Source organism: Notamacropus eugenii, chromosome 2 (genome assembly GCF_028372415.1).
Source record: "Notamacropus eugenii isolate mMacEug1 chromosome 2, mMacEug1.pri_v2, whole genome shotgun sequence".
Classification (NCBI taxonomy): Eukaryota; Metazoa; Chordata; class Mammalia; order Diprotodontia; family Macropodidae; genus Notamacropus; species Notamacropus eugenii.
Genome location: NC_092873.1, coordinates 77,794,740 through 77,822,401, shown reverse-complemented (window position 1 = coordinate 77,822,401; position 27,662 = coordinate 77,794,740). Strand labels below are relative to the sequence as shown.

At 42.5% G+C, this 27,662-nt stretch overlaps 1 protein-coding gene and 2 non-coding genes across 4 annotated transcripts; 2 read left to right on the top strand and 1 right to left on the bottom strand.

Annotated features, from left to right (window-relative positions):
- Positions 1–1,341: 1,341 nt before the first annotated feature.
- On the bottom strand, positions 1,342–25,425 carry LOC140525599 (hydroperoxide isomerase ALOXE3-like). Of its 2 annotated transcripts, XM_072641128.1 has the most exons (16): positions 25,321–25,425; positions 24,926–25,085; positions 24,390–24,594; positions 20,857–20,938; positions 20,236–20,355; positions 19,550–19,675; positions 13,152–13,255; positions 12,399–12,571; positions 9,037–9,180; positions 8,590–8,793; positions 8,400–8,486; positions 7,751–7,920; positions 7,180–7,301; positions 3,375–3,475; positions 2,557–2,727; positions 1,342–2,289 (listed from the first exon to the last, which is right to left on the bottom strand). In XM_072641128.1, exons 2-16 carry the CDS (start codon positions 25,070–25,072, stop codon positions 2,110–2,112), a joined length of 2,136 nt encoding a protein of 711 aa, XP_072497229.1. In that variant the 5' UTR covers positions 25,073–25,085; positions 25,321–25,425; the 3' UTR covers positions 1,342–2,109. The 2 variants fall into 2 exon arrangements, with proteins under 2 accessions (XP_072497229.1, XP_072497230.1); XM_072641129.1 differs by lacking the exons at positions 20,236–20,355; positions 25,321–25,425 and having other exon boundaries at positions 24,926–25,171.
- A 936-nt stretch (positions 25,426–26,361) lies between these two features.
- TRNAK-UUU (transfer RNA lysine (anticodon UUU)) lies at positions 26,362–26,434 on the top strand. The gene has a single exon. It is a non-coding gene; the product is annotated as a tRNA-Lys (tRNA).
- Positions 26,435–26,893: 459 nt separating this feature from the next.
- TRNAQ-CUG (transfer RNA glutamine (anticodon CUG)) lies at positions 26,894–26,965 on the top strand. Its single transcript has one exon. It is a non-coding gene; the product is annotated as a tRNA-Gln (tRNA).
- Positions 26,966–27,662: the final 697 nt, after the last annotated feature.

Here is a 27,662-nt window from a genome sequence, read left to right as displayed (position 1 = left end):
GAGGCTTAAAACAGGTTTTATAATAACACTAAGACATTTTCATTTACAATGGTAAATATAGATAGATATAACTCACATAAACCCAAGTTATTGGCAGGGAAAGGTCTTCATTACTTTTTAAGAGTATAAAAGGGTCCTGAGACCAGTAAGTGTGAGAACTGTTGTTCTAGTCTAACTTCTTTATTTACAAAGAAGGGAAATGAGGTTTAGGGAAATTAAATTATTTTCCCAAGGTTACCCTGTAAGTTAATAAGCAGAACCAAGGTCTCCTTACTCTCAGACTAGTACTCTAAGAAGTCTCTCAAACAAGGGTTAGAGATAGATGGTGGGATAGGCAAAAAGACAAATATTGACACAGAGGAGAGAGAGGTTTTACATATATATATATTTTAAACCCTCCTTAAACATTCTGTGTAGTCTAAAATAATCCCTCATTTGCTTGGAAAAAGAATAATCCTAATGTAATTATAGTTGTTTTGTAATTACAAATAAAAATTTGGGAGTAAAAGATCACCCCAATAAACAGAAACAGAGCAAAAAGACCACAGAGAGGACTCCAGAGCAGAAAAATGTGAACCTAAAACAAAAGGATAAGAAGGAATTAGACATAAAGTAACAGAGCTGAATGGGATTTGATCCAGGCAGAAAGGGTAGGGAGTGAAAAATGGATGACTGAGGACAAGAAGGACCTAAAATGGAGTCCTGTGGAGAGGCAATGAGGTGTCACATGACTATTAAAATAGTACTAAACACTGTATAATTATAATAACCAAGTTTGGCCACAGAACATTAATTAGAAAATGCATCTCCCTCCTTTCATTGAAAAGATAAGAGACTATAGATGTGGAATATTGCAAATACTGTTAGACATGGCTGATGCATTGGCCAATTTTGCTGAACTTTAAAAAATCTCTGTTAAAAGGGAAGACAAGCTAAGTAGGGAAGAAGTAAGGGAGGAGCATAACTGCAAATAAATATAAAAGCAAAAGATATAAATAGATTTTTTTTAATTAGAAAATTAAGACTTGAATTTAGCAGTTGAAACTTGAACCCAAATAAAAAGTACCTCAATTCCCTTAAAGTCTGGTTGGTTAAAGAAATTAATCTTTGGAAAGTAAAACACATTCTGAAAAAATTTTGAAGCCAGATTCCTGAGTTCAGCTGTGTTGTGCTGGATTCTGAGACTGAGTAGCATTCCTATCTTTTTCCTACCAAGGACATTGTTTGTATCCTGCGATTTTCACATTTTATTAAAGTAGATTTAGCACTCTAAAGAGAAAACTAAGAAAGTTTGGCCCACCCTTTCTGTCAAAAGCCATATGCCAAAACTCAAAGACCAAATGGGAGCTGATCACATTAGAGTTTATTAAATCACTTTGGCTCAGAGATTGACGGATAGGAAATCCAAAAGAATGTGGACAATGAAGAGAGATTCTGGCTGATGAGTCCTCCAGAGTCCAAATAACTGTGACCTTCCAAAGAATCCTGCGAACCAGTCAAAGCAAGATATGGGCTATCTGGTCCCTGATCTCCTCTAAAGATCCAAGGATAAAAGTGGACCTCGTGACAAAATTCCATAGAAAGACAATCCTTCTATCTTTTAGTGACAGTGACTCTAGGCACTGTCAAATATTAATTTGAGCCTCACCTGAGGAGAACAGAGCTTTGAGTGGAGGGCTATATAGGAAGACTATGGCAGGGAAAGGAGATAGAGTGTGGGAAAAGGCACAGAAAACTAACTTGGGAAAGGGAATATTTCAGGTCTGGGGGAGGGAAAGTCTCCAGGTTAGGAAATCCATTGTTCCTATTTACCTCATAGGAGCGATGATGAGGTTTTTTGACCAGGATAGAGTACTTATCTGTGTCTGTGTGTGTTTGTGTGTTTGGCGGGGTAGGGTGGGGTGTGTGTGATTGGAAGAGGCCTAGTACTGAATGGCAGAGAGGCAAGAGGATAGATCAAATGACCTTTAGAGATCTGTTAGACCTAGGGGTAGGCGATGGCTCTTGCTACACCCAAGTTAGTGTCTTTCTCTCCCAAGGGCTAGAGAAGGATGAAGACCATCATTCAGAGATCCTGTTTGCTACTACAGACATAGAAGGTGGGGTGCACTATATGGAAACACTGTTCTCAATGAGGGGAGGGTCTAGGTAAATATAAGGTAGGGCCAGGGTCTTGTTCCGATTCTGGATGTCCTGGGAAATCTGAGCCAGGCGATTTTGGAAGGCAGCAATGCTTTGCCTGGGGGCCTCTTCTGTGAAATGTTCATCTGGATAGGTGCCCAAGGGCCTCTAGGAGAAAAAAAAAACAAATAATCAGGAAAATGGACAAGGAGGAGCAGGGACAGAGACAAGGATAGGGAGATATGGAAACAGGGGAAGAAAACTCAGAAATGTTAAGGCAGGAACCAAGAAGGAGGAACAAGGACAAGGACAGGTAAGGAAGAATTAGGGACAGAAGAAGAGAAGAAGGGAGAGATGACAATGGAGTCATTGACAGGAACAAACTTGGGACCCCATTCCTCACCAAACATACATGGCTACAACCAAAACACATACCTGGTCCTTGGGTTCTTGGCTTACCAGCCAGAAAAGAAGGAGATTATTACAAGTGATGTTCACCTCAGGGATAGTATCCAAATAAGTCTTAAGGGTAGTTGTACCCTTGGTTTGGGGTGGAGGGTTCCTCATAGATGATGGAGCATTGGGCATCCAGGCTCCAAAATCATGCTGTAGAGAGATAGAAATGCCCTGAGAAGGATGGAGAAACCAGCTCTCTTCCCACTTGATGAAGAAGGAGGAGGAGGAGGAGGGAAATAAGAAGGAGGAAGAGGAGGAGGAAGAGGAGAAGAAGGAGGAGGAGGAGAAGAAGAAGAAGAAGAAGAAGAAGAAGAAGAAGAAGAAGAAAAAGAAGGAGAAAGAGAAGAAGGAGATTCTTTCCTAATCATATTGGGAGAGTAGGTCAAGAAAAGGATTAGGGAGGGAAAAGGATAGGGTAAGTGGGAGTAGTGGGTCAGGGGCCCAGTTCATACCTCCCCACTCTTCCTACCTAGCATCTACAGCTGAGTGAAGTGAGTCATTGGGTAATGAGGAGTCATCCTGACAGAAGAAGATATTGGGAAAGGTCCCAGGAATGGTCTGTCATGCAGAGGAACCAGAAGCCCCACCCAGACTCCTGTTCCTCCCCTGATGCCTAACAATAAATCTCTCAACTCAGCCTCAGCCCCTGTCACCACCCAACTCTGACCCCAGCCCTAAACCTAACCCCACCCATCCAGTCTCAAACTCCACCCCAGTCCTGACACCCCCAGAGTCTCAGCTCTCCAAACTCTAACCATAATGCCATGTCTAGCCTGGCTCGTCTCCAGGCCTCTCACCTGCCCACTGTTAACAGCAGCATGCTGGGCAGAGCAGTTAAAGATGATGGCAGTGAGGAATTTCACCAGTTCTTCAGTGGTATTCAGGCAGCTTGGGAAACCTAAGGTTGGGGTTGGAAAGGGAACAAGTGATAAAAGAGCAGGACATCAGAGTGGGAGGGACTTGTGTCTTACTCAAGGTCACTCTGATAGTGTGTGTCAAAAACAGGATTGGATCCCAGGCTTTCCTGTCTCCAGGTGTAGCCACTACAATACCTCGCCTCTTTTAGAAATCACCTGATCTCACTTTTATTTGACAGATATGAGAACTAAACCCAAGAGGGATAAATGACTTGTACAACATCTGTCCATAAGTAGGAAAAAATAGACACACAATTAGAACTCAGGTCATCAGACGCCATATTCAGGGTTCAGCAGCTGAATATATGAATATAATAATAGATGATTAAGTGAGGCCTCTAATATCATGCAGACTCAGAAGATGTAGACAGTATCATGGGCTGGAGTGATCAAGAGAGGCTTCACAGAAAAGCCCTAAGCTCTAAAGGGTGGAGAGTATTTGGAGCCACAAGAGAAAAGAAAAGGTATTTTAGTTTCAGGGGAGGGGAAGAGTTTGGAGAAGAGTGTGAACCCAAAAAGTAAAGAAGGGGAAACAAACAACAAACAAGTAAAGAAGGGGATGGAAGTGGGGGGAAGTGAGGAGACAGCCCTAACTAAGTTGCAGAGGTTGAGACACAATGATAAGGTTGGGGAGAAACAGTAGGCCCAGAGTATAGGGGACTTTGAATGCTAGGCTCCTAAGCTGATTCCATCAGCATCAGGAGATGCTAGAAGAATAAAATTTAAAGAGGGAAAGGACCTTAGAAATACTCTAGTCCAGTCCTTTTAGAGAGGAGAAAATGAGTTCTGAAGCAGTTGAGTATCTTATCCAAGGTCACACAAGTAATAAATAGTACGTTGCTGTTCAGTTGTGTCTGACTTTTCATAGACCTGTTTGGGTTCAACTCATTTTACAGAAGAGGAAAGTACCCAGGGTCACACAGCTAATAAGTTTCTGAGGCTAGATTTGAACTCAGGAAGATGAATCTTCCAGACTCCAGGTTTGACACTATGCCATGTAGCCTCCTAATAAAGTAGTATAGCCAGGATTCGAACTCAAGTTTTCTAACTCTACTAGAACATACTGCCAGGAAAATGATAAGACAGAGGAAATTTTTTAGGAGGAATAATCTAGAATTAAAAGCAACATTAAGATATCACCTCCTACCCATCCAGTTGTTAAAGGTGATAAAAGATATAGAAGATATTGTAAAAGTTATGGAAAGACAGGCTGTTTCTTGAAGACATACACTGTTAATGGAGCTATAAATTGGCCCAACCATTCTGGAAAACAATTTGGAATTACACAAGAAAAGCCAGAATCCCATTACTGGGTTAATTCCTAAAGGAAGTCAATGAGAAAAAGAAAATCCCACATGTACCAAAATATTCACAGCAGCAAAAAGTGGCAAAAAGCTTAAAAGCAATGATAAAACCATATCATTGTAACCATTACTATAACCATTGATGAGGGTTATAAAACTGAGGCATGTGAATGTGATGGAATATTATTGTGCCATGAGGAAGGGCAAGTATGAAAAGTTCAAAAAAACCTGAGAAGACTTATATGAACTAACAACATACAACAAAGAAAGTGGGGAAAAAGGGATTTAAATAAAGACAACCCTAAAGGCAAACTAATTCAGATCAAATAAAGTGGTCAATGTTGATTTCAGATGACTAAGGTTAAAACACATTTCTTTCCTTTCTGTTAAGATGTTGAAAACGATGAAAACTGAGTTATACGTGCTGTCACCACAAATATACTACATGGCTTTGCCTAACTTTTTTTTTTTAGAGGAAGATTTTATAAGGACTGGAGGGAAGAGGCTACTCATGAGGAAATAATTGCTATGTCAAAATAAAATGCATCTCCTTGTTAAAAAGAGTAATACGGCTATGGTATGAAGCCTCTTGCAACAACCTTAATTTCAAGATGATGTAATAAGGGCCTGGATTAGTGTGGTGACAGGGATACTAAAAAGGGAAGGGAACAAGGGACATTTCAAAGAAAGAATTAGTAGGGTTTGGTAACTAGTTGGAAATGATACTCAAGGAAGAGGGAGAAGGATGAATCATAGATGACTTGAGATTTCAAACCTGACCTAGTAAAAGAATAGTGGTACCACGTATGGTGACAAGGAAGTTTGAAAAGAGCTAATTTGGCAGGGAAATAAATTTGCTTTCAAACATGTTGAGATGAAGATAATGGAAATACGAAGTTTGGTAAACATCATATAGCTAGCTTCCAAGTAGTAGGGCTGGTCCTCAGGTCCTTTAAGTTCAGTGCTCTTTTACTACACCTTCTGCCTCCCAGATACAGAACTAATTTCATGGAAGTTGAATAACAGTTGAGTGGATCAGTTCTACAGAGAGTGGAAGAGGAGAGAATCATAGGCAAGAGCCTCAGTCGACCACCACAGGTTTGAGGAAGGAGAAGGAAAAGGAAGCAAAGGAGGAGACAATAGGGTGGAGAACAAGGCAAGTACTTGAAAAGTCAAGGTAGGAGACCAAGAAGGGGCAGAACAAAGAAAACACTTGAAAGGAACTTTTAAAAGGAGAGGGTAGTTGATCTTAAACTCAATAGCAGCTGAGAGATAGCCATTAGATTTTGAATTGGGAGGTCACTGGTGACTTCTGAAAAAGGTTCTGTTCAATGCTATAGATAGAAACCAGCTTGCAAAGGATTTTAGAGTTGACGAGAATATTAGAGATTGTCCATTCCATACCCTTCATTTTATAGACGAGAAAAGCTAAGGCCCAGAGAAGTAAAGTAATTTACCTATAGTCCCACAAGTAAAAAGCTAAGACTTGAACCCATGTTGACTAATTTCAAATCTGAGACTCTTTCCATTATGCCATATTGCCAATAAATAATGAGGAAATAAGAGGCAGCAGGTATAGACTCCTTATTTAAGAAGGTGTAGTCACAGAGGCAGTGAAATATCCCAGAAGGAATACTAGATAAAGATTCAGGAGATTGTCACCTCAGCAATTACATCTCAGTTAACTACATGACAAAGGATGGGTATTGTTTTGTTTTGTTTTAGGATAGGAAGATCTTGAAGCATTTGAAGGCAGGAGAAGAATCAGTGGTGAGGAAAAGGAACAGGATTTAGGGCACCAGTGGAGAGCTTAGCCTTGGCAAGTATGGCTACATCATCCTCTTAAGAGAAGAGGAGACTAAATAGAAATCTACCAGAGTGGGCTCACACTGGCAAGCCTCAACTTTAATAATGTAGGAGACAAGACTTGCAGAGACTGGGAAAGGAGTAGTGAGAGACAGGCTGGAGGAGAGAATACTTTGGGATGTCCACCAGGGAATCAAAGAATAACTGACAGAAGCAAAGTTAATTCTGCCTTACATTTTTTCTTGTTTCATGTGGGCTTTCCTTATCTCTACAGTCAGGCTGTAAGTTCCCTCTTGCACTTCTGTTTCCCCTACATCCACTAACTGTTGAAATGAACTGAAATAAAGGGACAAAGAGTTAGGGATGTGAACAGGTCATTAGGGACAAGAATGGAGTATATGAGGTATGTTAGGAATAAGGACAGAAAAAGAGTCAGAGTTTAAGACAGGAATAGGGTCAAGTTTAAAGTGAAAATAGGGTTAGGGACAGATGTGTGGCCAAATTTGGGGTTATGTTTAGCCTTCACATAAAGCCTCTGTAGGTATGGTATGATTGGGCACTACTATTAGAGATACCTGAACTTTTCCTGCCCAAGAATGCCTGGGTAAAAATTTCGCCCACCCAGGCCTGCAGCTCGGAATCCCGTTGCACAAAGATGTCACTGGGGTAGTAGAAATTCACAATTTCATTGACGAAGCTAAGGGAGAAAATAATAATAAGAGTTAGTATGTATATAGTACTCTAAGGCTTGCAAATCGCTTAATAAATATTATCTCATTTTATCTTCACAACAACTCCTGTGGGTAGGAGCTATCACTTATCCCCATTTTATAAATGAGGAAACAAAGGAAAGCAGAGGTTGAACATGATTTACCATTGATGACATAGCTAATAAGTATGTGAGGCAAGATTTGAACTGAGGTCTTCCTGACTCTAGGTTCAGAATTCTATCCACCACAATGTCCCCCTAATCCTTCCCTCTGAAATCCCTTCTTGTCCATTCTCCTACTTTCAAGGATCATCCCCCCCACCCCCAGGACAGAGGAACTGGTTCTCTGACTCTCCATTCACCTAATGGGAGAGAAAGAGTTAAAGATATTCCATCAAAATGGCCAAGACCCCTTGGTGATCTGACTATTCCCTTACTTCTCAATGGCTTCCCATATCTTCAAGCCATCATCTCGGTAGTAGTAGTTGGGGATGCACTGGACCCCCCGGGCCTTCAGGTTGTCTGGGAGGCAGAACATGGTGTAGGTGAGATGTTGTAGGCCTGTACTCATCAGGTATAGGAGGCCCGGCCTCCCAATGGATGTGACCTAAGAAGTAATCATAGGTTATCTTCCTGAATTAACCAGTACCTTCTGCCTCTGATGCAAAGCATCATCCCCTAGGTTCCCTGGATTTAGGGATAGGACTAGGAAACGATAAGTAAAAGGTTAAGATTAGAAATATCTATTGAGAAAAAGTTAGGGTTGGGGTTAGGTTTAGGGATAAGGGAACATGTAAGGAAATAGCATTGAGTTTGTAGCCAGTACCACACAACATGTGTTTGATGTTATACTGATCTTTGGGTCAGAGATGGGATTACTGCCTGGAAAGGAGCTATGATTTAGTAGAAGGGTACTCTGGGTATTTGTGAATACATGTATAGTTTCACATTTTGTTGTCAGTAACAAGGTAAGTTTAAGATTCTGTGACAGAGCTCCTGAAAATTAACCAACAGACAGTTGATTGGTGAGTTCAACAGGACTAGATACAAGGAAAAGCCTAGCCCTCTGGAAACCCAAACCCATACCTTGTCCACCAGACCCTCAGGGTTCAGCAGGGTGGCCCTGGCAATGGTGTTCACTTGGAGTGTGTATCTTGTATGAGGGAGCAGGAGCTAGGAAGGGGCATAGATTTGTAAGTGAGGTGGGTAGAATTCAAATTCACCCATCTATGCCCCAACACCTGACTTGAGTCAAGCTTGCCTCCCCCAGGCCCACCTTGTAGATCGGGTGGCAGAGGGGAAGCTGGCGCAGGGTAGCCATGGCAAAAGCCTCGCAGAGGAGATGGGTACAGAGGAAATGAGTATTGTTCTCATGGATGAGGAACTCTGAGTTTCGCACCCAGGTCTTAGCCAAGATCCAGTCCCATTCTGAGTCGCTGGGCAGGAATATGGGGCTGTCTGGACCAGGGGTCTGGCTGAGCTGGGAGGAGGGATTGGAGGGAGGGTATTAAGATGAATCAGAAACAGACATGAGGCTACATCTCCCACTTCTGTCTCCAGTTCTCTCCCATACTTTTAGTTTCCTTAATCTCTAAAGCTTTTCCTTCACCATCCAATATCACTCCCTCTGCCACTTCTTTCATGTCCCCACTTTCCCCTCCCCTTCCTTCAGCCCCTCTGGGTCCTAGACCCTTCTCATTGATTAAACCCAAGTAAGGTTCACCTGGATGGCCAAGGGCAAAAGAGCACCCTGAGGGTTGAGCCAAAGTAGGCAGAGTGGGGCAGTCACATATTGCTGTCTGCCATTCAGATGACCCACAGGAGCACCCCCAAGGATCCAGTAATCAGCCAGGAAAATTGATCCCTTCTGGTTAACACATAATACACAAGAAGAATCAGGGCAAGAGTTTTCCCTAGTCTCCCACCACTTCCCCTTCTCCCCTCTCCATCTCACTTCCTCCAAACTCCTGTCCCTAAATGCCTCCAATCTATAAACACCAACCCGAGCTGATCTACCTCTTTACTGCCTTAGCCCTAGCCATCCACTTTTTGTCTGCAAGACTTCCTGTTTCCATCAGTCTCTAGTTTCTCTGTCTTCTTTCTCTATCTCCCTGAAAGCCTCTTGAATCCCTTCCCCTGCTTGGAGCCTGAGAGATTAGTTCCCCCACAAAAAAGATCTACATTCTGATGACTTCACTCTGCCTGCAATGCCAGGAATGTGACCTCATGGATTCCCATACTCTGACTATGATTAAAGCACGTAACTATTCCAAAGGCTCCTGGATACATCTTGGCCCTACCTTGCTTCCCTACTGAGCAGTGTCTCATGATAAGGGACATGCCCACTAACCCTCTTGCTACCTCATGGTAGCAATGAGATATTCTCCCTAAAATCTCATCTCAAACTTTCCAGGTAACAACCAAGTCAACTCAAAAGAAATAACTCCAACCCTAACCCTGACTCCATCCTTATCCTCTAACTAAATTTAAGCCTTCATCTAGCTCTAACCCTCTATTCCTACCCCCTACCCTCAATACCAGTCCTTCAGTCACATCAACTTCTCATATCTTATCCTGTCTTATCTCATCCCAAACCCTAAACTTATCCTTTAATCCTACCTTAATAATAATAATGATGATAACAGCAAGTATTTCTATAGAACTTTAGCATCTCCAGAATACTTTGCATATATTATCTCACTTGATTCTCACAACAATCCTGGGAGGTAGGGGTTATTATTAACTCCATTTTACAAATAAGGAAACTGAGGCACACAGAAGTTAAATTACTTGCCCAGGGTCACAGAACTAGATTAAGCTAGATTAAAGGTTAGATTTAGTGAAGTGATAAGGACAGAGTCAGGGTTAGGGTTGGAGTTATTTCTTTTGTGTTGACTTGGCTGTTACCTGGAAAGTTTGAGATAAGATTTTGGGGAGAAGTGTCTGAGGTAGGATTATGAACTCAGGTCTTCTTGACTCCAAGTCCAATGTTCTCTCCACATAATTCTGAATCACATTTATATATCACTTTTAAAGTTAACCACAGCCTTTTCCTCAGAACCAGTCTATGAATTAGATAATTTATTATGTATCCTATTTCACAATTGATGATCAGCTAGTAAAATGAGTTTTAGGTCCAACCTACATCTCCTGACTCTCCTATCCTAACAGCTACAGCCCATCAGACTGAATCCATCTGCCTTGTTCAAGTGGCTATTTAAAAACAAAAACAAAACAAAACAAAAAACCTCTCACATTACTATTTTAGGATTTACAAAGCACATTCTTTGAGGTAGGTACTGCATGTATTATCCTCATTTTAAAGGTGAGAAAACTGGAGTTTTTGAGAGTGATCTGTCCAAGGTCCCACAGAAGTTAAGTGTCAGAGTGAGAACTTGAACTTCTCTGGCTTCAGGTCAAGTACTCTTTCCCCCTCACCAGAGGTGTCCAGCATGAGGCCAGCTGGGCACATTGGGCTGGCTGCTAACCATGTTAAACTATAAGAGAAATACTTAACAAAATAAATAAGAATACAATAGAACTTGGATGATGTTAATATGTGGTTTTTCTAAGTCAAATATGCCACCAGGGATCCTTATGTAAGGTATAGTAACTTCCTTGTGTTAAAGTTTGATATGACTCCCCTACACCCCACTGCACTCCAAGGGGCAAGAAAGGACATGGGGGGGGGGGCATCTAACAATGTTTTTTAAAAAGGGGAGAGCCCCAAACATCCCTAGTTTTACTTTCTTCTACAAATCAGATCTCTCTGGAGCCTATGAAAGTGTTTGGTCTGTGTCACCTCTTGGGATACAGAGTTCTCTAACTATTTGCTGGGTAAAGGAGATCTTCCTTAAATCTAGCTTTAGTCCCATCAGCTGTGAGGTGTCTTTCTAAAAACTATGTCCACATCCTCAATATATGTTCGCCTCTCTCTCTCTCTCTCTCTCTCTCTCTCTCTCTCTCTCTCTCTCTCTCTCTCGCTCTCTCTCTCACTCTCGCTCTCTCTCTCTCTCTCTCTCTGTCTTTTCTCCTCTCCTTTCTTTCCTCTCTCTTTAGATAGCTATTACTAAGATTGAAGGAAAAAGAAAAAAGGAATGGCAGAGGATGGGATGGATCATGTTGTATCACGGGAACAACAATCACAAACTTGGACAGATTTCAAGAGATGGTGGGAGGTAGAGTTGCCTGGTATCCATGGAGTCGTAAAGAGTCAGACATGACCAAACAACAACAATCTATTGATCTATCTAGATATCTATCTATCTCATTCTATGTAGAAATCTCTCTCTAGATAACTCTTTCTCCAACTAAATCAAGAGATCATATTTATCTTGTAGGTGTAGATGGCTTCTTTAGTGATGAAGTAGTAATATGCTATAGTGGATAAAGCACTTGACTAGAAAGACCTAAAGTTCAAATCCCACCTCAGATGCCTTCTAACTGTGTGACAAGTTACTTAATTTTTCTGCATCTCAAGTTTCCAAATACGTAAAATGACTGGGATGGACTCTAAGATCATTTCCAGTTCAAAATCTATCATCTCATAATTAAGGGATAAGGGGAACTGATGAATCTTTCTTCCTATAGGTTTTGAGCTTATTCATTTTTACCTCCCTCCTGCCCAAACCAAAAGATCCTTATTTTTCAAAGCTGCCCAGATTCCTTCCTCTGGAGTATGAGTGCCGAACTCTTTGAGGGGATTGGACTAGATGATCTCTAAGAAGCCTTCCTGTTCTAAATATGCTGATTCTATGGTTAGAAACAATCGTGTTCTTTCTTTGTCCCTATCCCAGAACCAAACCCAACTTCAATCCTTTTTTGCCCACACCTAATTCTATACCTCTTCTTCTAGATAGTCCTAATCTCTCTCTTCCTAGACTCAATACTAACTCTCACTTTACTTCCAATCCCATTGCCTGCTTTATCTGTAGCATATTTTCCCCCTCCTTTCCTCTTTCTTTGACTATTTCCATAAACCTGTCCTCACTCTCTCCATAATTCTAACTCTTTCCCTCACCCCATCTCCCCTCGGTAGCCCCAGTCCAGGCTCAGTCCTGGAGGATGGCCCTAGCCATCCCTTGCCTCCAGCTCAGCCTGCAGACAGGTGCTGGGACCTAGGGAGGGAGCCACCATGGAGTCAGTGATGGGGAAGTTGCTGGGCAGGCTGGAGAGTCGATGGATCATGACAGGATTCACGCCATTCAGGTATTGGTAGCCAAAGAAGTGGTCCTCTTTCCAATGCTCTGTCACATACTCTGTAGATTGAGAAAGGCAGGAAAATCATTTCTGTTAAATCCCTGTATGCATAGGATACCTAACTCCCCTCTACCTAATTTTCTAAGGTTGTACCCAGTTCTCCTGACTCCCAGGACAAGACCCCCTCCATTTCCATTGTCTTTCCCTTTTCTCCAGATACAATATGCATAAACTGAGAATGCTCCTCAGTCTCCCCTTCCCTCCTCTATGACTGGGAAGGGAAGGTGTCAGAGGAGGCTGTTAATGCTATACTTGGGTTTCTGAGGGTCCCATGAAGTTTGGGTGCCTTTATGAGGTCAAGTGACTGGTCAGATTAATGGAGCAAGAAGACGTGAGGGTAAGTATAAGGAGCTGGGACACCTCCCCCACTCCTTACCAAGAGGAAAGCCTGAGGAGGGAAAAGGGAGAAGGAAGTTGGCTTCTCAAGGGCCTAGAGGAGATGGAAAATGCATAATACAGAAACTAGGATCTTTCCCAGACAAAAAGAAGCAGGAGATAGAGAACAAAACCAGAGACAGAGTGAAACATAGGTAGAAATTGAGTTTGAGCACCAGACTCTCCCCAGTTTCTCTTACTCACCTGAAGTAAATGTCTTGTGGCACCAAAAGATGTTTCTGATGTCATCCAGCTTCTTCCAAGAGCCCTTCCGGTCTATGAGGCCTCGGAGCTTCAAGCCCAAGGACCTAAGAATGAGTAGATATAAGAAGAATGTGAAGGTCTAGGGGGCAGCAGAGAGGTGAGGGTGGGAAGTCATATAGTCAGCAGGAGGTAGAAGCTTTGGGGCAGTTATGCATAGACTAGAATGTGCTCCTGGTATGATCTAAGGGACATAGAAAAAGTATTCCCTGAATCATTATGTCACCCCTTCCCTGCTGTGGTATCTAAAATCCCACCGGTTTTGTTATCGTGCAGATATACTGTGGGACTGAGTACAGAAGAGACTGGGAGACAAAGAGAGGGAAGTCTGAAGGGCAGAGTGGAGAATAAGGGAGAGAGAAATGAGACTAAGGGAGAAGATTGAAGGACAGAGAAAGGAGAGAGAAAAAAGCAGAGAAGGGGAGACTGAGGAAAAGGCAGGAGATACTGAAGGAAAGAGAGAGAAAGAAAGTGAAGAAGGGAGAGAGGAGGGATATTGAGGGACAGAGAGAAGGGATACTCAGGGACAGAGGAGGAAGTATGAGGAACAGGAAGACTGAGAGATTGGGGAGGGGGGTGATAAACTGAGAAGATAGATAAGGGCATGGTTTTAATTATCAAATCTAAGTATCTGCCTCCACTGGAGGTACTGTGGTATGGTGGGAGGCATTGATTCAGGAGTTAGAGAACAAAGGTTTAAATCTCACCTATGATGCTTACTACCTGATGTGTTAGTACTATGATGCTTACTGCTTGGATCTCACTGTCCTCATCTGTAAAAGGGTAAGGTACAACGTGGCTTCCAAGTATCCTCTAGGTCTAGATTCCACGACTCTCAAATTTCTAGCTGTTATGTCTCCTACTTTTCAGTCCCAAATTTCCAAATTCTTGCTGGACAGCACCATTTGGATATCTCTGACATTTCAAAATCAGCATGCTTACTTCTCTCCTCATTCTCCAAACCTGCTCTTTCTTCTGACTTCCTTATTTCTAGGGAAGTTATTGACATTCTCCCAGTAACCCAAACTGAAAACCTTAGAGATCAAAGTCTTAACTCTTTACTTCCTTCACCTCAAACATTCAAACATTCACTAAGTCCTATAAAATTTCCCTCTGAAAATGTCTCTTGAACCTCGTCCCCCACTGCATTTCCCCTTGCCATCACATTCTTTGAGGTCCTAATTACTTCTGGCCTGGACAGTGCAAATACCCTAGTAACTATTCTTGCTGCCTCAAGTCCCTTCTTTCAATGAACCCTGTACAGCCTTGTCACAATAACCTTTGTCATCCTCACTGCATCACTCCAATTTAATTTAACTACTAAACCTGAAATGATTCTCCAGTGGATGGTATTAGGTCCACATTCCTTAGTCTGGCATTCCCCACCCTCCACAATTTCCCCCAACCTGCTTTTCCAGCTTTAAGTCTCACTTATTTCTTATGAGTAGTTGGATGGAGTAATGAAAAAAGTGGGAAGAGCTGTATGACACCCTAGACAACCTTTCTCAGTTTCTTCTTCTGTAAATTGGGGATAAATATAGCAACTCCCTCACAGGGTTGCTGTGATATGTTGAAATAATATGTGTAAAGTGCTTTTCAAATAATAAAGTGTTACAGAAATTCCAGTTATTCTTGTTACAAAAACATCCATTCAAACGGATCTCTTTCATTGACCCTTGAAAATACCTGGGCTTTCTGCCTACAATGTCACCCATGCCATTTTTTCCTTACTGCTCCTACAGTCTGGAATGTTCTCCCCTCTTTTTCCCATCTGTCTAAATTCTACCATTTTTCAAGACCCAGTTCAGATCTGACCCCACTGTAAACCCATCACATCTGAATCAATATTCTGTAGTTCCCACAGTGTTTTGTCTCTACCATCCCTTTGACCATAAATTAACTCTTTTCCCCTTCTCAAGCCTTTTCTGTGGCTTTCTGTTGCCTCCAGGATAAAATACAAACTCCTCAGCTTGGTATTTTAAAAGCCCTTCAGAGCTAGGCTCCATCCTGACTTTCCAAACTTAATTTACATTACTCCTTGGATTCAGTTCCAAAATCCTGTCTCCTTACCTTTACACAGCTTGTCCTTACCCTTCCAATGTCTGGAATGTCTCATCTCCTCCACTGGAATTCTTCCAAATCTTAGTTCCATCTCAAGTTCAACTGAGGTGCCTCCTCCTAAGAGAAGCCTTGCCAGCTCTCCTCCCTTTCACCCCCACCCCCAGCATGTAATCTCTCTCCCTCTTTAAATTATTTTGTACTTTATTATCAGTACACGTGACACCCTCCAAGTTTAAGTCCTTGAGAGCAGAGACTTTTTAATTGTGCTATTTCCCCAATGTCTGGTATGGAACCTTGCTTGGTTTAGGATTTGGTTATTTTGTTTTCTTTTGTTTTGATTTTTTTTTTAACCAGACCTTTAATTTCATTGTTACAAGGAACTCCCAATGAGAAAAGTCCCACTCCCAATGCAGACCTGCACCTGCTCTGCAATTCATGATTTCAGAGAGCTACTTGGGTCACGGAAAGATTCAGTCACCTTTCTGGGCTATACAGCCAATATGTGTCACAGTCTTGAACTAGATGTTCCTGGTTCTGAGGCCACTGTCCCATACTGCTTTGCTCCTTTCACCTACACTTAATCCATCCTTGATAAACTGAATGGAATTATGACCTCTCTTGCTGCATATATCTAAACCTTGTGCTATTAACTTTTCATGTGTGTGGGCATCCCCTACGATGTAATGACTGTGAGCTTGAGAGTAGGTCTTCAGTATTATATTCCTAAGGCCCACAAAGCACCTAGTGCATTGCTTTGCACTTAGCATGAATTCATTAATTCTCAGTTGATTTGATTTTGTTTTGGAGGAAGGGAAGGAGGACAGAGGATCAGAGGTGGAGGAGGGGCATAGAGAGACTAAAGACCTAGATTTGAATCTCTCCTCACACACTCACTAGCAAATTAGAGGTTAAGCTCTCTTCATCTGTAAAATATCAGGGTTGTGTTCAGTCTTCTGTAACCAATGTCTTGCAATTATAAATAAGGACAGAGAAAAGTGAGAGAGAGAGAGAGAGAGGGAGAGATAAGATGTCCCACAGCCAAAATGGTAAAATAGAAAGAAATAATCCAGTCAACCACAGCCCTATAGCTACTCCAGAAAGATCTAGAAAACACCAAACTGAGTCCTAATCTGAAAATGGCGAGAAAGGAAACATCATTTTGGAAGCCCAGGTCAGCATAGGGAGCTAGAGAAGTCTGGGGTCACTGATAGGGTCTACCCAGGAACAACAGCTTGAAGCATTCTAGCTCAGAAACTAAATGAGAGCCAGATAACCTATATGCATCAGAGTAAGTAGAAGTCTCACACGAAGCACGCAGGAACCTGACCTTATGCAAAGAGCAGAAAGAATTGACAGCTGTCAGGATAACACATTGCTGGGTCACAAATCCAGTGGAGGACTGAGGAAGGGACCAGTGCATCAAAGCTGATGGTCCTGGGCTCTGTACTGAGGGCGAAGTTGACGAAGCATAAAACAAATGAAAAATGAAGAGTGAGGAGCTGAACGAAGCAGCAGTATGACTGACCCAGGGAACAGAGTTTGGTGTCAGACCAGACCAGTTTGAAACCTGATGTGGAATGATCAGAACACTAAACCCAAACCAAAAGGGAGCTTGTGGTACTGTCACTCGGAACCTTCAAAGTTTCCAGCTGGCTGATGGTGGCTCAATCCAGCAGCAGTCTACTGGAGCTCCAGCCAGGCGCAAGTACTTAGTTGTGTTGCTTGGACCAAAACTAGATAAAAAATTTGCAGAGTTCAGACCAGGAGAGTCTGGATCAGACCACTATGGCCACAGTGAAAACATAGTTCTCCAACCTGAGCTGTCCCTGAGATCCTGGAATGATACAACCCTTAATACCCTAAGAAAGCCATAACAGGACTGAAGAGGACGCAATATGAGACCAAGCCTGGGCCAAGCCACAGAACCTGGCCCTAAAACAGAGTCCAAAGACAGAAAGTAAAATTGAAAAAACAAGCCAACAAACAAAAAAATTCCACTGTAAAGTGCTATTATGATGCCAGGAAGCCTCGAGATACAGCCCCAGAAGAGAATGACTCCTCTACCTCTACAAAGCCTCAAATAGAAACACAACTTAGATATAACTTCAAGCAGAATTTCTAGAAGCAAGAGGGGTTTTTTATGAGCTAAAATTAATTTTACAAATGAGAAAGCTAGATAAAATAATTGGAAAAGAAATTAGAGTGCTAGCAGAAAAAAATGGAAAACAAAGGAGTCATAGTCAGGCTCACAAGATTTAGCAGTTACCACCAGAAAGAAACAGAGAGTTTGGAATATGATATTCCAGAAGGCAAAAAGATATTGGCTTACAAGTAAAAGTAACTTACCCAAAAAAACTGAGTGTCATCCTAAAGGGGAATTTTTTTTTTTTACAAGATAGAGGACTTCTGAGTTTTCTTGATGAAAAAAAGAGAGCTGAATGGAAATTTTGAAATGCAAATAGAAGGGTAAATATGAGTGAGCATCATAAGAGACTAAACAAGAATGAACTTTGACATCCTAATATGAAGAGACGATACAGGTGCCCCTTCTATCACTATCAGAAGTCACAGAGAAAGGCTAATAAGGCTCTAATAGGACCTAGGGGCAGCTAGGTGGTGCAGTAGATAGAGCACCAGTACAGGAGTCAAGAGGACCTGAGTACAAATCTCACCTCAGACACTTGACACTCACTAGCTGTGTGACCTTGGGCAAGTCACTTAAACCCAACTGCCTCATCCTGGATCATCTCCAGTCATCCTGAAGAATATCTGGTCACTGGATTCAGATGGCCCTGGGGGAGAAGTGAGGATGGTGACCTGCATAGCCCTCCCTTACTCAAAACAAAGTCAAGTGCAAGTCATGTTGTTATTTCTCTGGAGTGGGGTTTTTAAATGTCTTGATGATCTTAGAAGAAAGGAAAGGGAGAGGAGAAGGAATACATTGGGGCAGGAAGCAGAATATGGGAGAGGAAATTTTCTTACATCTTTTGAGTGGGCAAGTAAAAACCATACAAGCAAGGAGGACTGAGTGGGTGTAGGGATGGCACTTGAACCTCACTTTCATTTTAACTGGTCAAAGGAAGGAAGATCTGATACAAACATATGCACACACCTATACACAGAAAGATGAAGAAATAAATTCATTTCACTAAATATGGGAACAGGAGGAAGGATAAGAAGGAGAGATTAGTCCTAAGTAAAAAAGAAAAAAAGAAACTACAGCCAAGGAGATCATGGGTTTTAAATAATCAGGGAGAGGGCTTTTTAATAAAGCATTAGAGACAGAAGGAAAAACGTATTGTGCTGAGCCCACTCCTCTTTCATGACCTTCCATATAAACAGTGAGGAAGAAATCCTGATAAATGTTACTTCCAACTTTTCATGATCTGTTTTGGGGTTTTCTTGACAAAGAAACTGAAATAGTTTGCTCAGATGAGGAAACTGAAGCAAACAGGGTTAAGTGACTTGCCCAGCTAATAAGTATCTGAGGCCAGATTTGAACTCAGGAAGATGAATCTTCCTGATTCTAGGCCTAGGATGCTATCAACTGCACCACCAGCTGTCCCTGATTAATGCAATGACTAACCACAGTTCCAGAGTGCTGAGTACTCAAGAGGAAACATGCTATCCACCTCCTGACAGAGGGGTGGTGTATTGGGGAGAGGGGGGGACAGATTGAGACATAATATATGAACATAAATATGTATATACAAAAATATGTATGTATATATACACATTTAAGTGGAGACATAGATGTGAACATGAATGTGCCCATATACAAATACGTGTGTATGTATATATGTATATGTATGTACATATATATGTATATATATCCAGTGGACAATGCCAATCTAAGAATTTGTTTTGTTTTACTATTTGTATTTTTAACAAGGGTTTTATGTTTTCTTTTTTCTTTTTCAATAGAGGGGAAGGTTGGAAGAGTTGGGGAGAATAAAAGGTGGATTTTTTGTTAATTAAAAAAATAAAATTAAGTTAAAAAAAGAAAGGTAACTAATAAAATAAGAAGAGGAGAGACTTCAGGACACAAAAAAATGGAGGGACAATGAGAAGACAAGTTCAAACAGAGAACACCTAAGTGGAAAAGAGAGGAAAAATTGAAGGAACAGAAAGGAAAGAGGAAAGGGCAGAAAGAAAACAGAGGGACAGAGAGAGAAATTGAGTGATGAAGTAAAGGAAAATTGAGGGAAGACTGGAAAGGGATGCCAAGGGACAGGGAGGGTGTTAACTGAAGAATGGTGAAGGGGGAACCAAACCCTCACACAGGTATAGCATTGGAGAGTAGAGATGCCGTCTTGGTGAACGAGTATCGAATATTTGGCTCCATGTGTAGCAGGGATGGGATGTCTATCTTCGAGGGGAAGCCTGGCAGGTAACGATTCCCACGGCTGTGAATGTCCCAGTATGGGAAGAGGAAGAGGAAAAGAGGTGGAAGGAGAAATGATGTCATCAGAAAGGGGTGTATCCCCAAATCCTGTTTTTCCCCTTCTCCCATTACTTCTGGAACCCCTTGTCCTCTCACTTCCATCTCTACTTAGGGTGTTTCCCTAACTTTGTATTCCCTTATTTGGAAGCCAGTGTCACATCTCTACCTGAAACATCCTACCCCCAATCTCCAATCAAAGCCATCCCTTCCCTCCTTCCCAATTTGGCTCATCTACAAATCCCTCCCTAGCTGGCCCCACCCTGCTTTCATTACTGCTTTGCTCTGAGCATTGGTTCATATCATACTCCATCATCCCACAATAATTAACTCTGTGACTTTATCTGAAACCCTGGTATGACTCCTAGCTTCTGTATTAGAGGAGTTTACTAAGGAAGATCAGGTCTCCTCCTCCTTCTGTATGCTCTAGAGAGATTCAGTTGAAGATTCAGTCCAGGACAAACCACTTGTAGATCCTCCTCTTCTATTGCCACTCTCCACCAGCCCTGCTACTGGTGCTTTCACCTGCAACCTTGGTCTGCAGAGGGTGTCATTTTTGTCAAAGCAAATTTTCTGTCTGATTCCATCTCCTCAAAGCTGTTAACGTCTATTATTCTGGGAAAGCCAGAGGCATAGATTTTCCAACTATCCAAAAAGAGAGATGAATAAGGGGAGAAGGGTCAAAGTTAGGGTAAGGAAGAGTCTTAGCATTTTAAGACTCATCCTACACCAGAACATATCAAAACCTACGTTTTGTATATTTTACTCCTAGCATTAATGAAGACCAAGGCTCCAGGGTGGTTAAGAGACTGTGGACACAATTCATAGAATGAAGACCCCATTTTCCTTCCCCTGAGCAAGTGTCCCCATGAAAGAACTGAATATTTAGGTTTTGGCTTCAACGTGCGTGCCGGGACTGTACTAGGCCTTTGTCAGGTTTGAAGTAAGGGTCAGCGTTGAGGCTGAGATTTCAGTCAAGATCTGTGTTAAGTCAGGGGTAGGTTTCAAAGTCAGAGTTGAGTTTGGGTTCAGTGAGGGCCCAAAGTTGGGATCAACATTAGGGTTAAAACTCAGGCCAAGATTTTGGGTCAGAAATGGAGATCAGAATTTAGGGCCATGTTAATGTTGGAGGAAGCCTGCTCTCACCGGTAACATTCTTGTCTGGCCCTGAGCTCCTTTTTCCGATGATCCAAGAGCAAAGGGAGGGAGTCATGGCAGATGATTTTTCCTGAAGGGAGCAGATATCAGATGTTAAGAGTTTCAAGTCAATGAAATCAACCCTAGTGCTTGAAGTTGACTTTCCTCACTTCAAACTTGAACGTGAAAACCAAACTATAGCACTTTTTCACTCAACTTCCTCTCTAATCCTAAAACTGACCAGCCCTTTCTTCAGTCTTATCTCTGACCGTAACACTGCAGCCACAGAGTCCTCAATGGCCAAACCAGGAATCAGAGTCCTGCTTAGTCCATAGAGGATCCTTACAGGGACTCTCACACAGGGGGGTGTCTGGTAAGTGAGATCTTAACAATCATGTGGTCCAAGTGCCTCTCCTTTTTTCAGGCCCAGGGAGAAATAGTAACTTCTCCAAGCTCATCTAGTATGTGTACTCTCTTGTGGCTCATCTAACAACTTGCCTGAGCTCACAGAATTCTACATAATAAGATCCACTTTGAAAATATCATAGAACTTCTCGGTGGATACACAATGCTTATGCCAACTAAACCCTCTACAAGTGGACAGGCAGTCCCTTCCTGCCAAAGATATCAAACTCAGTTTAATTCCCTATGAACCTATACTGGAAAAGCATAAAAGTCAGGGCAGACTATACCAGAGCCAGACAGAAAGAGAGATCCAGCCTTTTCCCCCACCTGCACTGATTCCTCTTTAGGAATGAATATTGCCCAACGATCAGTCCCTAACTCTGGGGAGAGAGGATTGGTAAAATTTCAGCGTAAGCCTTTACACCTCACAAATCTGCAATCCCTACAAATCAGGTTTTGGTTTAATGTTTTCTGGGTTGTCTAGACTTGAGAGTGTTAATAAAGCAGACTAAATTGACATTATTCTCTCCCATTGCGGGGAGGTTGGCTACCCACTTAGCTTTTTATTAGTAAAAAATTAAAAATATCCTTTCTGAAGATGTTTCCTCTGGGACTCAGAGTTTCTAACTGTCCTAACTCTAATCCATAATCATTTTATTAACTCTGTCCTTGCTCCTAATCCTGTCCTTAACCTAATGCCTTAACCAATCAACCAATAATCACTCATTAAAGGCCTCCCAGTGCCAGGAGATAGCTATATAAAGATGAAAATGTCCCTCCTTTCAAGGAACTGAAATTTGATCGAGAGACAACATATATGCAGATATGTGTGTGTGTGTATGTACACAGGCATGTATGTATATACCAAATATAAAATAAAACCCTTGGGGGAGGAAGGGTACTAGCAATTAAGGGAATCAGAAAATATACTATATATGTTATAAAGAAGTAAGGAAGGAATTTTACATTTTTATAATAATCAATATATGTGTAATGAATACACTAATAGATTAGATCTTGCAGAATTGCCTTTTCCAGTGAGTCAGACTCACAACGCAGCTGGAACTGATCAATCAAACCTTGACAAGGCTCCCAATCACTGTCATCCTTTTGCCTTCATATCTGAAGTGAAGCAAATCAAAGACTGTAGAACCTGTTTCCATCACAGAACTCTGGTTCTGTACTTTAGGGGAGATGGTCTCAATCTCCAAAGCCTTGACTCCAGAATTGTTGTACTGTAGGACTTATCGTAGGGTACTGTAGGGTTTATCCCGTCAGACAACTAAATGGTTGCTTGTAATCTACCTTGCCTGTAGTTGTGATTTAAGTATATAATCTGCACTTTCACTTCAGCTAAGAGAACATTCCTCACTCTGAAACTGATTAAACTACCTGATTACTGGCACTCCGGGATCTAGGCCCACTTTGTGTGGCTCCAGTTCCAAGCATTCTCAGGTTAGAGACTGGCTCAGTAAAAATCCTGTTAACAGAAGGCAGGGCTTGAGTTGAGACTTGAAAGAGAGAGGGGGTGGGTTCCAAGAGGCTGTGATGAGGAAGGACACAGCCAGTGTAGGGGAACAGAAGTAGAAGATGGAGAGTCGTGTGTAAAAGGCCTGTCTGACTTGACAATAATGTATGGGAAGAGGTATGATGTGTAATGAGGCTGGAAAGGTAGATTGGGAAGCACTCTAAAATGATCTCTTAGTTGTCAAATTCAATAGTTTCTTCTTAATTCTCCTTTACATCTCTGCAGCTTTTTGACACTGTGGATCCTCTCCTCCTGTCTTCTCTCTAGGTTTTTGGGATACCACACTCCCCTAGTTCTCCTACTACCTATATGACTAATCCTTCTCTGTCTCCTCTACTGGATTCTCATCCTGGTCAGGACTTCTAATCATATAGGTAGCATAGGATTCTGTGCTGGGCTCTTTTCTCTTCTCCCTCTTCTACTGCTTCACTTGATGATCTAATCAACCCTCATGGATTAATTACTATTTCTTTGCTGACGATTTTCAAATCTACCTATCTTGCTCCAATATCTCTGCTAACCTCCAATCTTACATCTTTAACTATCTTTTAGATATCTCAAACTGGATATCCCATGGACATCTTAAACTCAGCATGCCCAAAAAGGAATTTATTATCTTTCTCCCTAAACCCTGCCCACCTTGCTTATTATTGTAGAGGGCAATACCATCCTCCCACTCCCTCAGGCTCACATCTTAGAAGTCTTCCTGGATTCCTCACTTGCTCTCACACTTGTCTTCTATATCCAATCACATCCAATCTGTTGCTTTTGCAACATCTCTGGAAACCTACTTTCCTCTGATGGCCCTCATCACCTCATACCTGGACTATTACAATAGCCTGCTGGTGGGTCAGCATGCTTTGTCCCTCTCCACTCCAATCCATCCTCCACTCAGCATTTAAAGTGATTTTCCTAATGCTTACGTCTGACCATGTCACCCATGTGCTCAATAAACTCCGGTGGTTTCCTATCACCTCCAGGATCAAATATAAAATCCTCTGTTTGGCATTTGCAGCCTCCTACCTTTACATTCTTCTTACACCTTACTCCCTGACAGGTACTCTGATTCAATGACTGGTCTCTACGCAGTTCCAAGAACAAGACATCTCAGCTCCCTGGATTGTTTCTGGCTGCCACCCATGCCTGGAATGATTTTCCCCTTTCCTTGCCTGCTGGGTCTCTTGGCTTCAATAAAATCCAGGAGAAAATCACCAGCTTCTACAGAAAGCCTTTTCCAACCTCTCTCAATTCTAGTTCCCCCCTTCTAATTATTTCCAATTTATCCAATTTCCAGTTCATTTGGATACATTTGCTTGTTGTTTTCTCCATTCGATTGTAACTTATCTGAGAGCAGAGACAGTCTTTTGCCTATTACTGCATCCCGTAGCTTAGCAAAATACCTAGCGCATAGTAGGTACTTAATAAATGTTTACTGATTGATTGACTAAAATTAAAAGTCATACAGAGAAGGTTATATTTTATCCTGGAAACAATAGAGAGCCACTGCAGTTTTATTGGGTAGAGGAGTGATATGATGAGACTTCAGCTTAAATCTCCTGCCTCCCTCTAAGAACCCTGACCCTCCTTTCCCCTCCTTCTCCTTGCTCACCTGTGCCTGGACGAAGCTCCACAGTGCAGTAACCCTCAATCCACTGGTAGCAGGGAAAGCAGGTGACCACTCCATTGGGGTCAGTGACGGTGATGTAGCTACAATACCAAGAGTCTTTGGGGAAGAAGGCATATCGCTCTTTGTGTAGCCGAACCAGAAGGAGTTCCCCTAGCTCACAGGAGCTGTTTACCTTGTATTTATGAACCTGAGGGGAGTCGTCAGGAAAAGCAGGATCACCGACAGTGTTCAGAATAAGGGCAGGCACAGACTACAGTATAGACAGGGTTCAGGCACAGCGTCGATGTTACGGGCAAAGTAATCACAGATATGGTAGAGGATCCAAGCTAGGGGTAGTAGGATTAAAACTAGGAACAGGGTTAGGAATGGGTGCAAAGACAGACAGGGAGTAAACTTTAGAGCTAAAGACTTGAGAATTATTTCCATGGAAAATCTGATTAAAATCTTAGGGAAATTCTCCTCCCCTTTCCTCACACAACACCATCACCAGTCACACCTCCTGAGCCTTCCTTACTTACAGACCCTGGGGTGAAGTCCCTGCCAATGTGATCCAACAGCTGCTTGGGGCTCTCAGCATCTGTGCCAACCAGGGTGACAGAGATGGAATCCAGGGTCCCAGCCAAGAAGTAGGGGCCGGTGGCCACCCGGACTCGATATACCACCATGATTCAAGGAGAGCTGGGAGGCAGAAAGCAGGATAGATTATGGTTGGGTTTAGGGATAGGACTGATGCTTTGAAGTAAAGATTAAGGTTAGAATTTGAATTAAATTCCTTGGAGTGCTCGGAAAGAGGCGCACTTGGACTGTGAAGTCCGTCTGCCTCCCTGAGAGCTCTCCGGAATACTCCTCCACACCCACCCAGCCAGTTTCCTGACACCTGTTTTGCTCTCTGCCTCCCAGAGGGAGTACCCACCCCATAATGGGCCGGGTAGTGATGATTATCAGCGAAATGGCAGGGCCAAAGAGGCTGTGACTTGGTGGGAGGCATCTAGGACCTATGTGGAAGTGGGATGGGGAAAGAGACAGACAGACAGACAGAAGAGCAGAGCAGAGCAAAACAGGGGAGGGGAGAGCACAGGAGAAGAGGGGAGAGAAAAGAAAGGAGAGAGAAAAACAGACATGAAAATCAGATTAAGACACACAAGCTAGCACCTGCGTAGTGAGCAACCCTGTCCTAGAACTGTGGGTTGGAATGGAGCTCATCTGGTCCAACCCCTTCCTTTTATAAACACCCAAGGGAGCTAGGAAAGGGAACTGGATCTCCTGGTAACCCTTGTGATGCTCTAGCCAGCTCCCCAGGAGGTCCTGTCTTCTTCCCCCGCCCCATCCCCATTTCCTGGGCTCCTGCACCCTCCCCTCCCGGTCAGAGAACCCCAAATGTCATTGAAAACTCAGGACGGCAGAAATGGAAGGGACGCTAAAGATCTAGCCCAATCCTCTCGCTTCCCTGAAGCCCAGAGAGCCTAGGTCTCGGGCCCTTGTCCTCTCCGCGGGTTCTTTCCCCTACAGCCCGCCCGCATCTTGGGTGTTCTCAGTTTTAGCCTCTCCCTGGGTTCTGAAGACTGGAGATAAACGAAGATGAAAGCTGCAGGGGGAGCACTCATCGGTTTGCAGCGGCCTCTCGTGGCCGTGCTAGGAACTGCAGCCTCGCCCCCAGGACTCTATTAGGCCCTCGCCTCGGAGCTTTCCTTTGAGGGACTCAGCCCCAGTCAAGGGTGCACAGCGCCTGCGCTAGCGTGAGTTGAAGGCTGGAGAGGTCTCCCGATAGGTAGATCAGCTGCAGAGTCCTGCAGAAAGCGGCGCAGCGGGTACAAGTACAGACACAGGTCACAAGACCCAGTGCTCTGCGCAGGCGTAATTCGCTTATTCCCCCCCTCCCTCTCCACGCTTCTTTGAATAGACAGGTCGATGCAGCACAAACTCTAGTAGGTTTCTGACGAATCCATTGCATAGGGCCCGGATAGCTCAGTCGGTAGAGCATCAGACTTTTAATCTGAGGGTCCAGGGTTCAAGTCCCTGTTCGGGCGCGCTTTCTTTATTTTAATAATTCTTCTTTCCTCAACATCGGCTTTTATTTTTTCAATTATTTCGTATAGAAAATGGTAAAAATTAAAGATCAAAATTAATAATTTTTAAAATGTGAGTGTACTTTCTTTTTCCAAATTAATAAATATTCATTTTCTCTTCCGCCCTCCTACCCTCTGAAAAAATAAACAAAACTTCTGTAATATTAAACATAGTCGAGCAATCCAGATTTTCAAAGCACATTTTTTTCATTTTAGGAAAGCGGGAGAGTGGACGTCTGATGACATTTTGTCGTTCAGAGGGAAAGCTTTTTGGTCTGCCTCTGAAACAGAGAAAATGGGAAGGGAGAAGCAGAAAAAGGGGAAGGGGATAAGAGAAAAAGGAGAGGGAAAAGGATAGAGAGAAAGAACAGGAGACAAAGTATCTTTAAAAGGAGTCTAGGAACCACCGTCCTTAAGGGTGGTTCCATGGTGTAATGGTTAGCACTCTGGACTCTGAATCCAGCGATCCGAGTTCAAATCTCGGTGGAACCTAATTTTGATCTACAATTCCAGAGTTCGCTTTCAATGTGGAATAAAGATAATACAAAGAAATTTTTTCACATCCCAAATTTCAAAAAACCGTCATCCTTTCAACGTAAATCTTTCAAGTCAATTCAATGGAATTGAACTTAACTGAAATTGAAATGATTGCTTAGAAGGAACTTGGAAGAGTCCAAAAATTTGGTAATGTTTGGATTATTGGGAAGAATAGGAAACCTAAAATTTGGTTTGGGAATTTTGAGAAATTTGGAATTCATCATCTTTGCATGCAGTTAGTTCTTACAAACAAGCATTTATTAATTGCCTACTACATACCAGACCCTAGGGAATGAAACAATATTTTCAAAGAGTTTACATTCTAACCGGGAGACAAGTACATATATAAGTGCCTATAGAATACATACAAATAATACCAAACAGTTAATTTTAAGGAGTTTTGGAGGGGAAGGCACTAGCAATTGAGGGCATCGGGAAATGTAGTAGGAGAGGATTGAGCTAATTCTTGAAGGAAGATGGTGTATGAGGCAGTGGGATGTGAGCCCATTTCAGGAATGGAGGTAATCACAGAGAGAAGACCCCTTGGACCTCTCACAGAGCCCTAGAGGGAAAAAAATAATACACAAAAGCATTGGGAAAATAGGTTGAGGACAGAGTGGGACGCAAAATGGATGAGTTTAGATTTTATCGT

Bases quoted from the DNA above. Each gene is read 5' to 3' on its own strand.
- LOC140525599 (XM_072641128.1), bottom strand. From the start codon at position 25,072: ATGGTGGTATATCGAGTCCGGGTGGCCACCGGCCCCTACTTCTTGGCT. The intron at 24,595-24,925 runs GTAAGTAAGGAA...GACTCCCCTCAG, and splicing joins GGGACTTCACCCCAGGGTCT to GTTCATAAATACAAGGTAAA. The intron at 7,302-7,750 runs GTAAGGGAATAG...TTTCTCCCTTAG, and splicing joins ATATGGGAAGCCATTGAGAA to CTTCGTCAATGAAATTGTGA.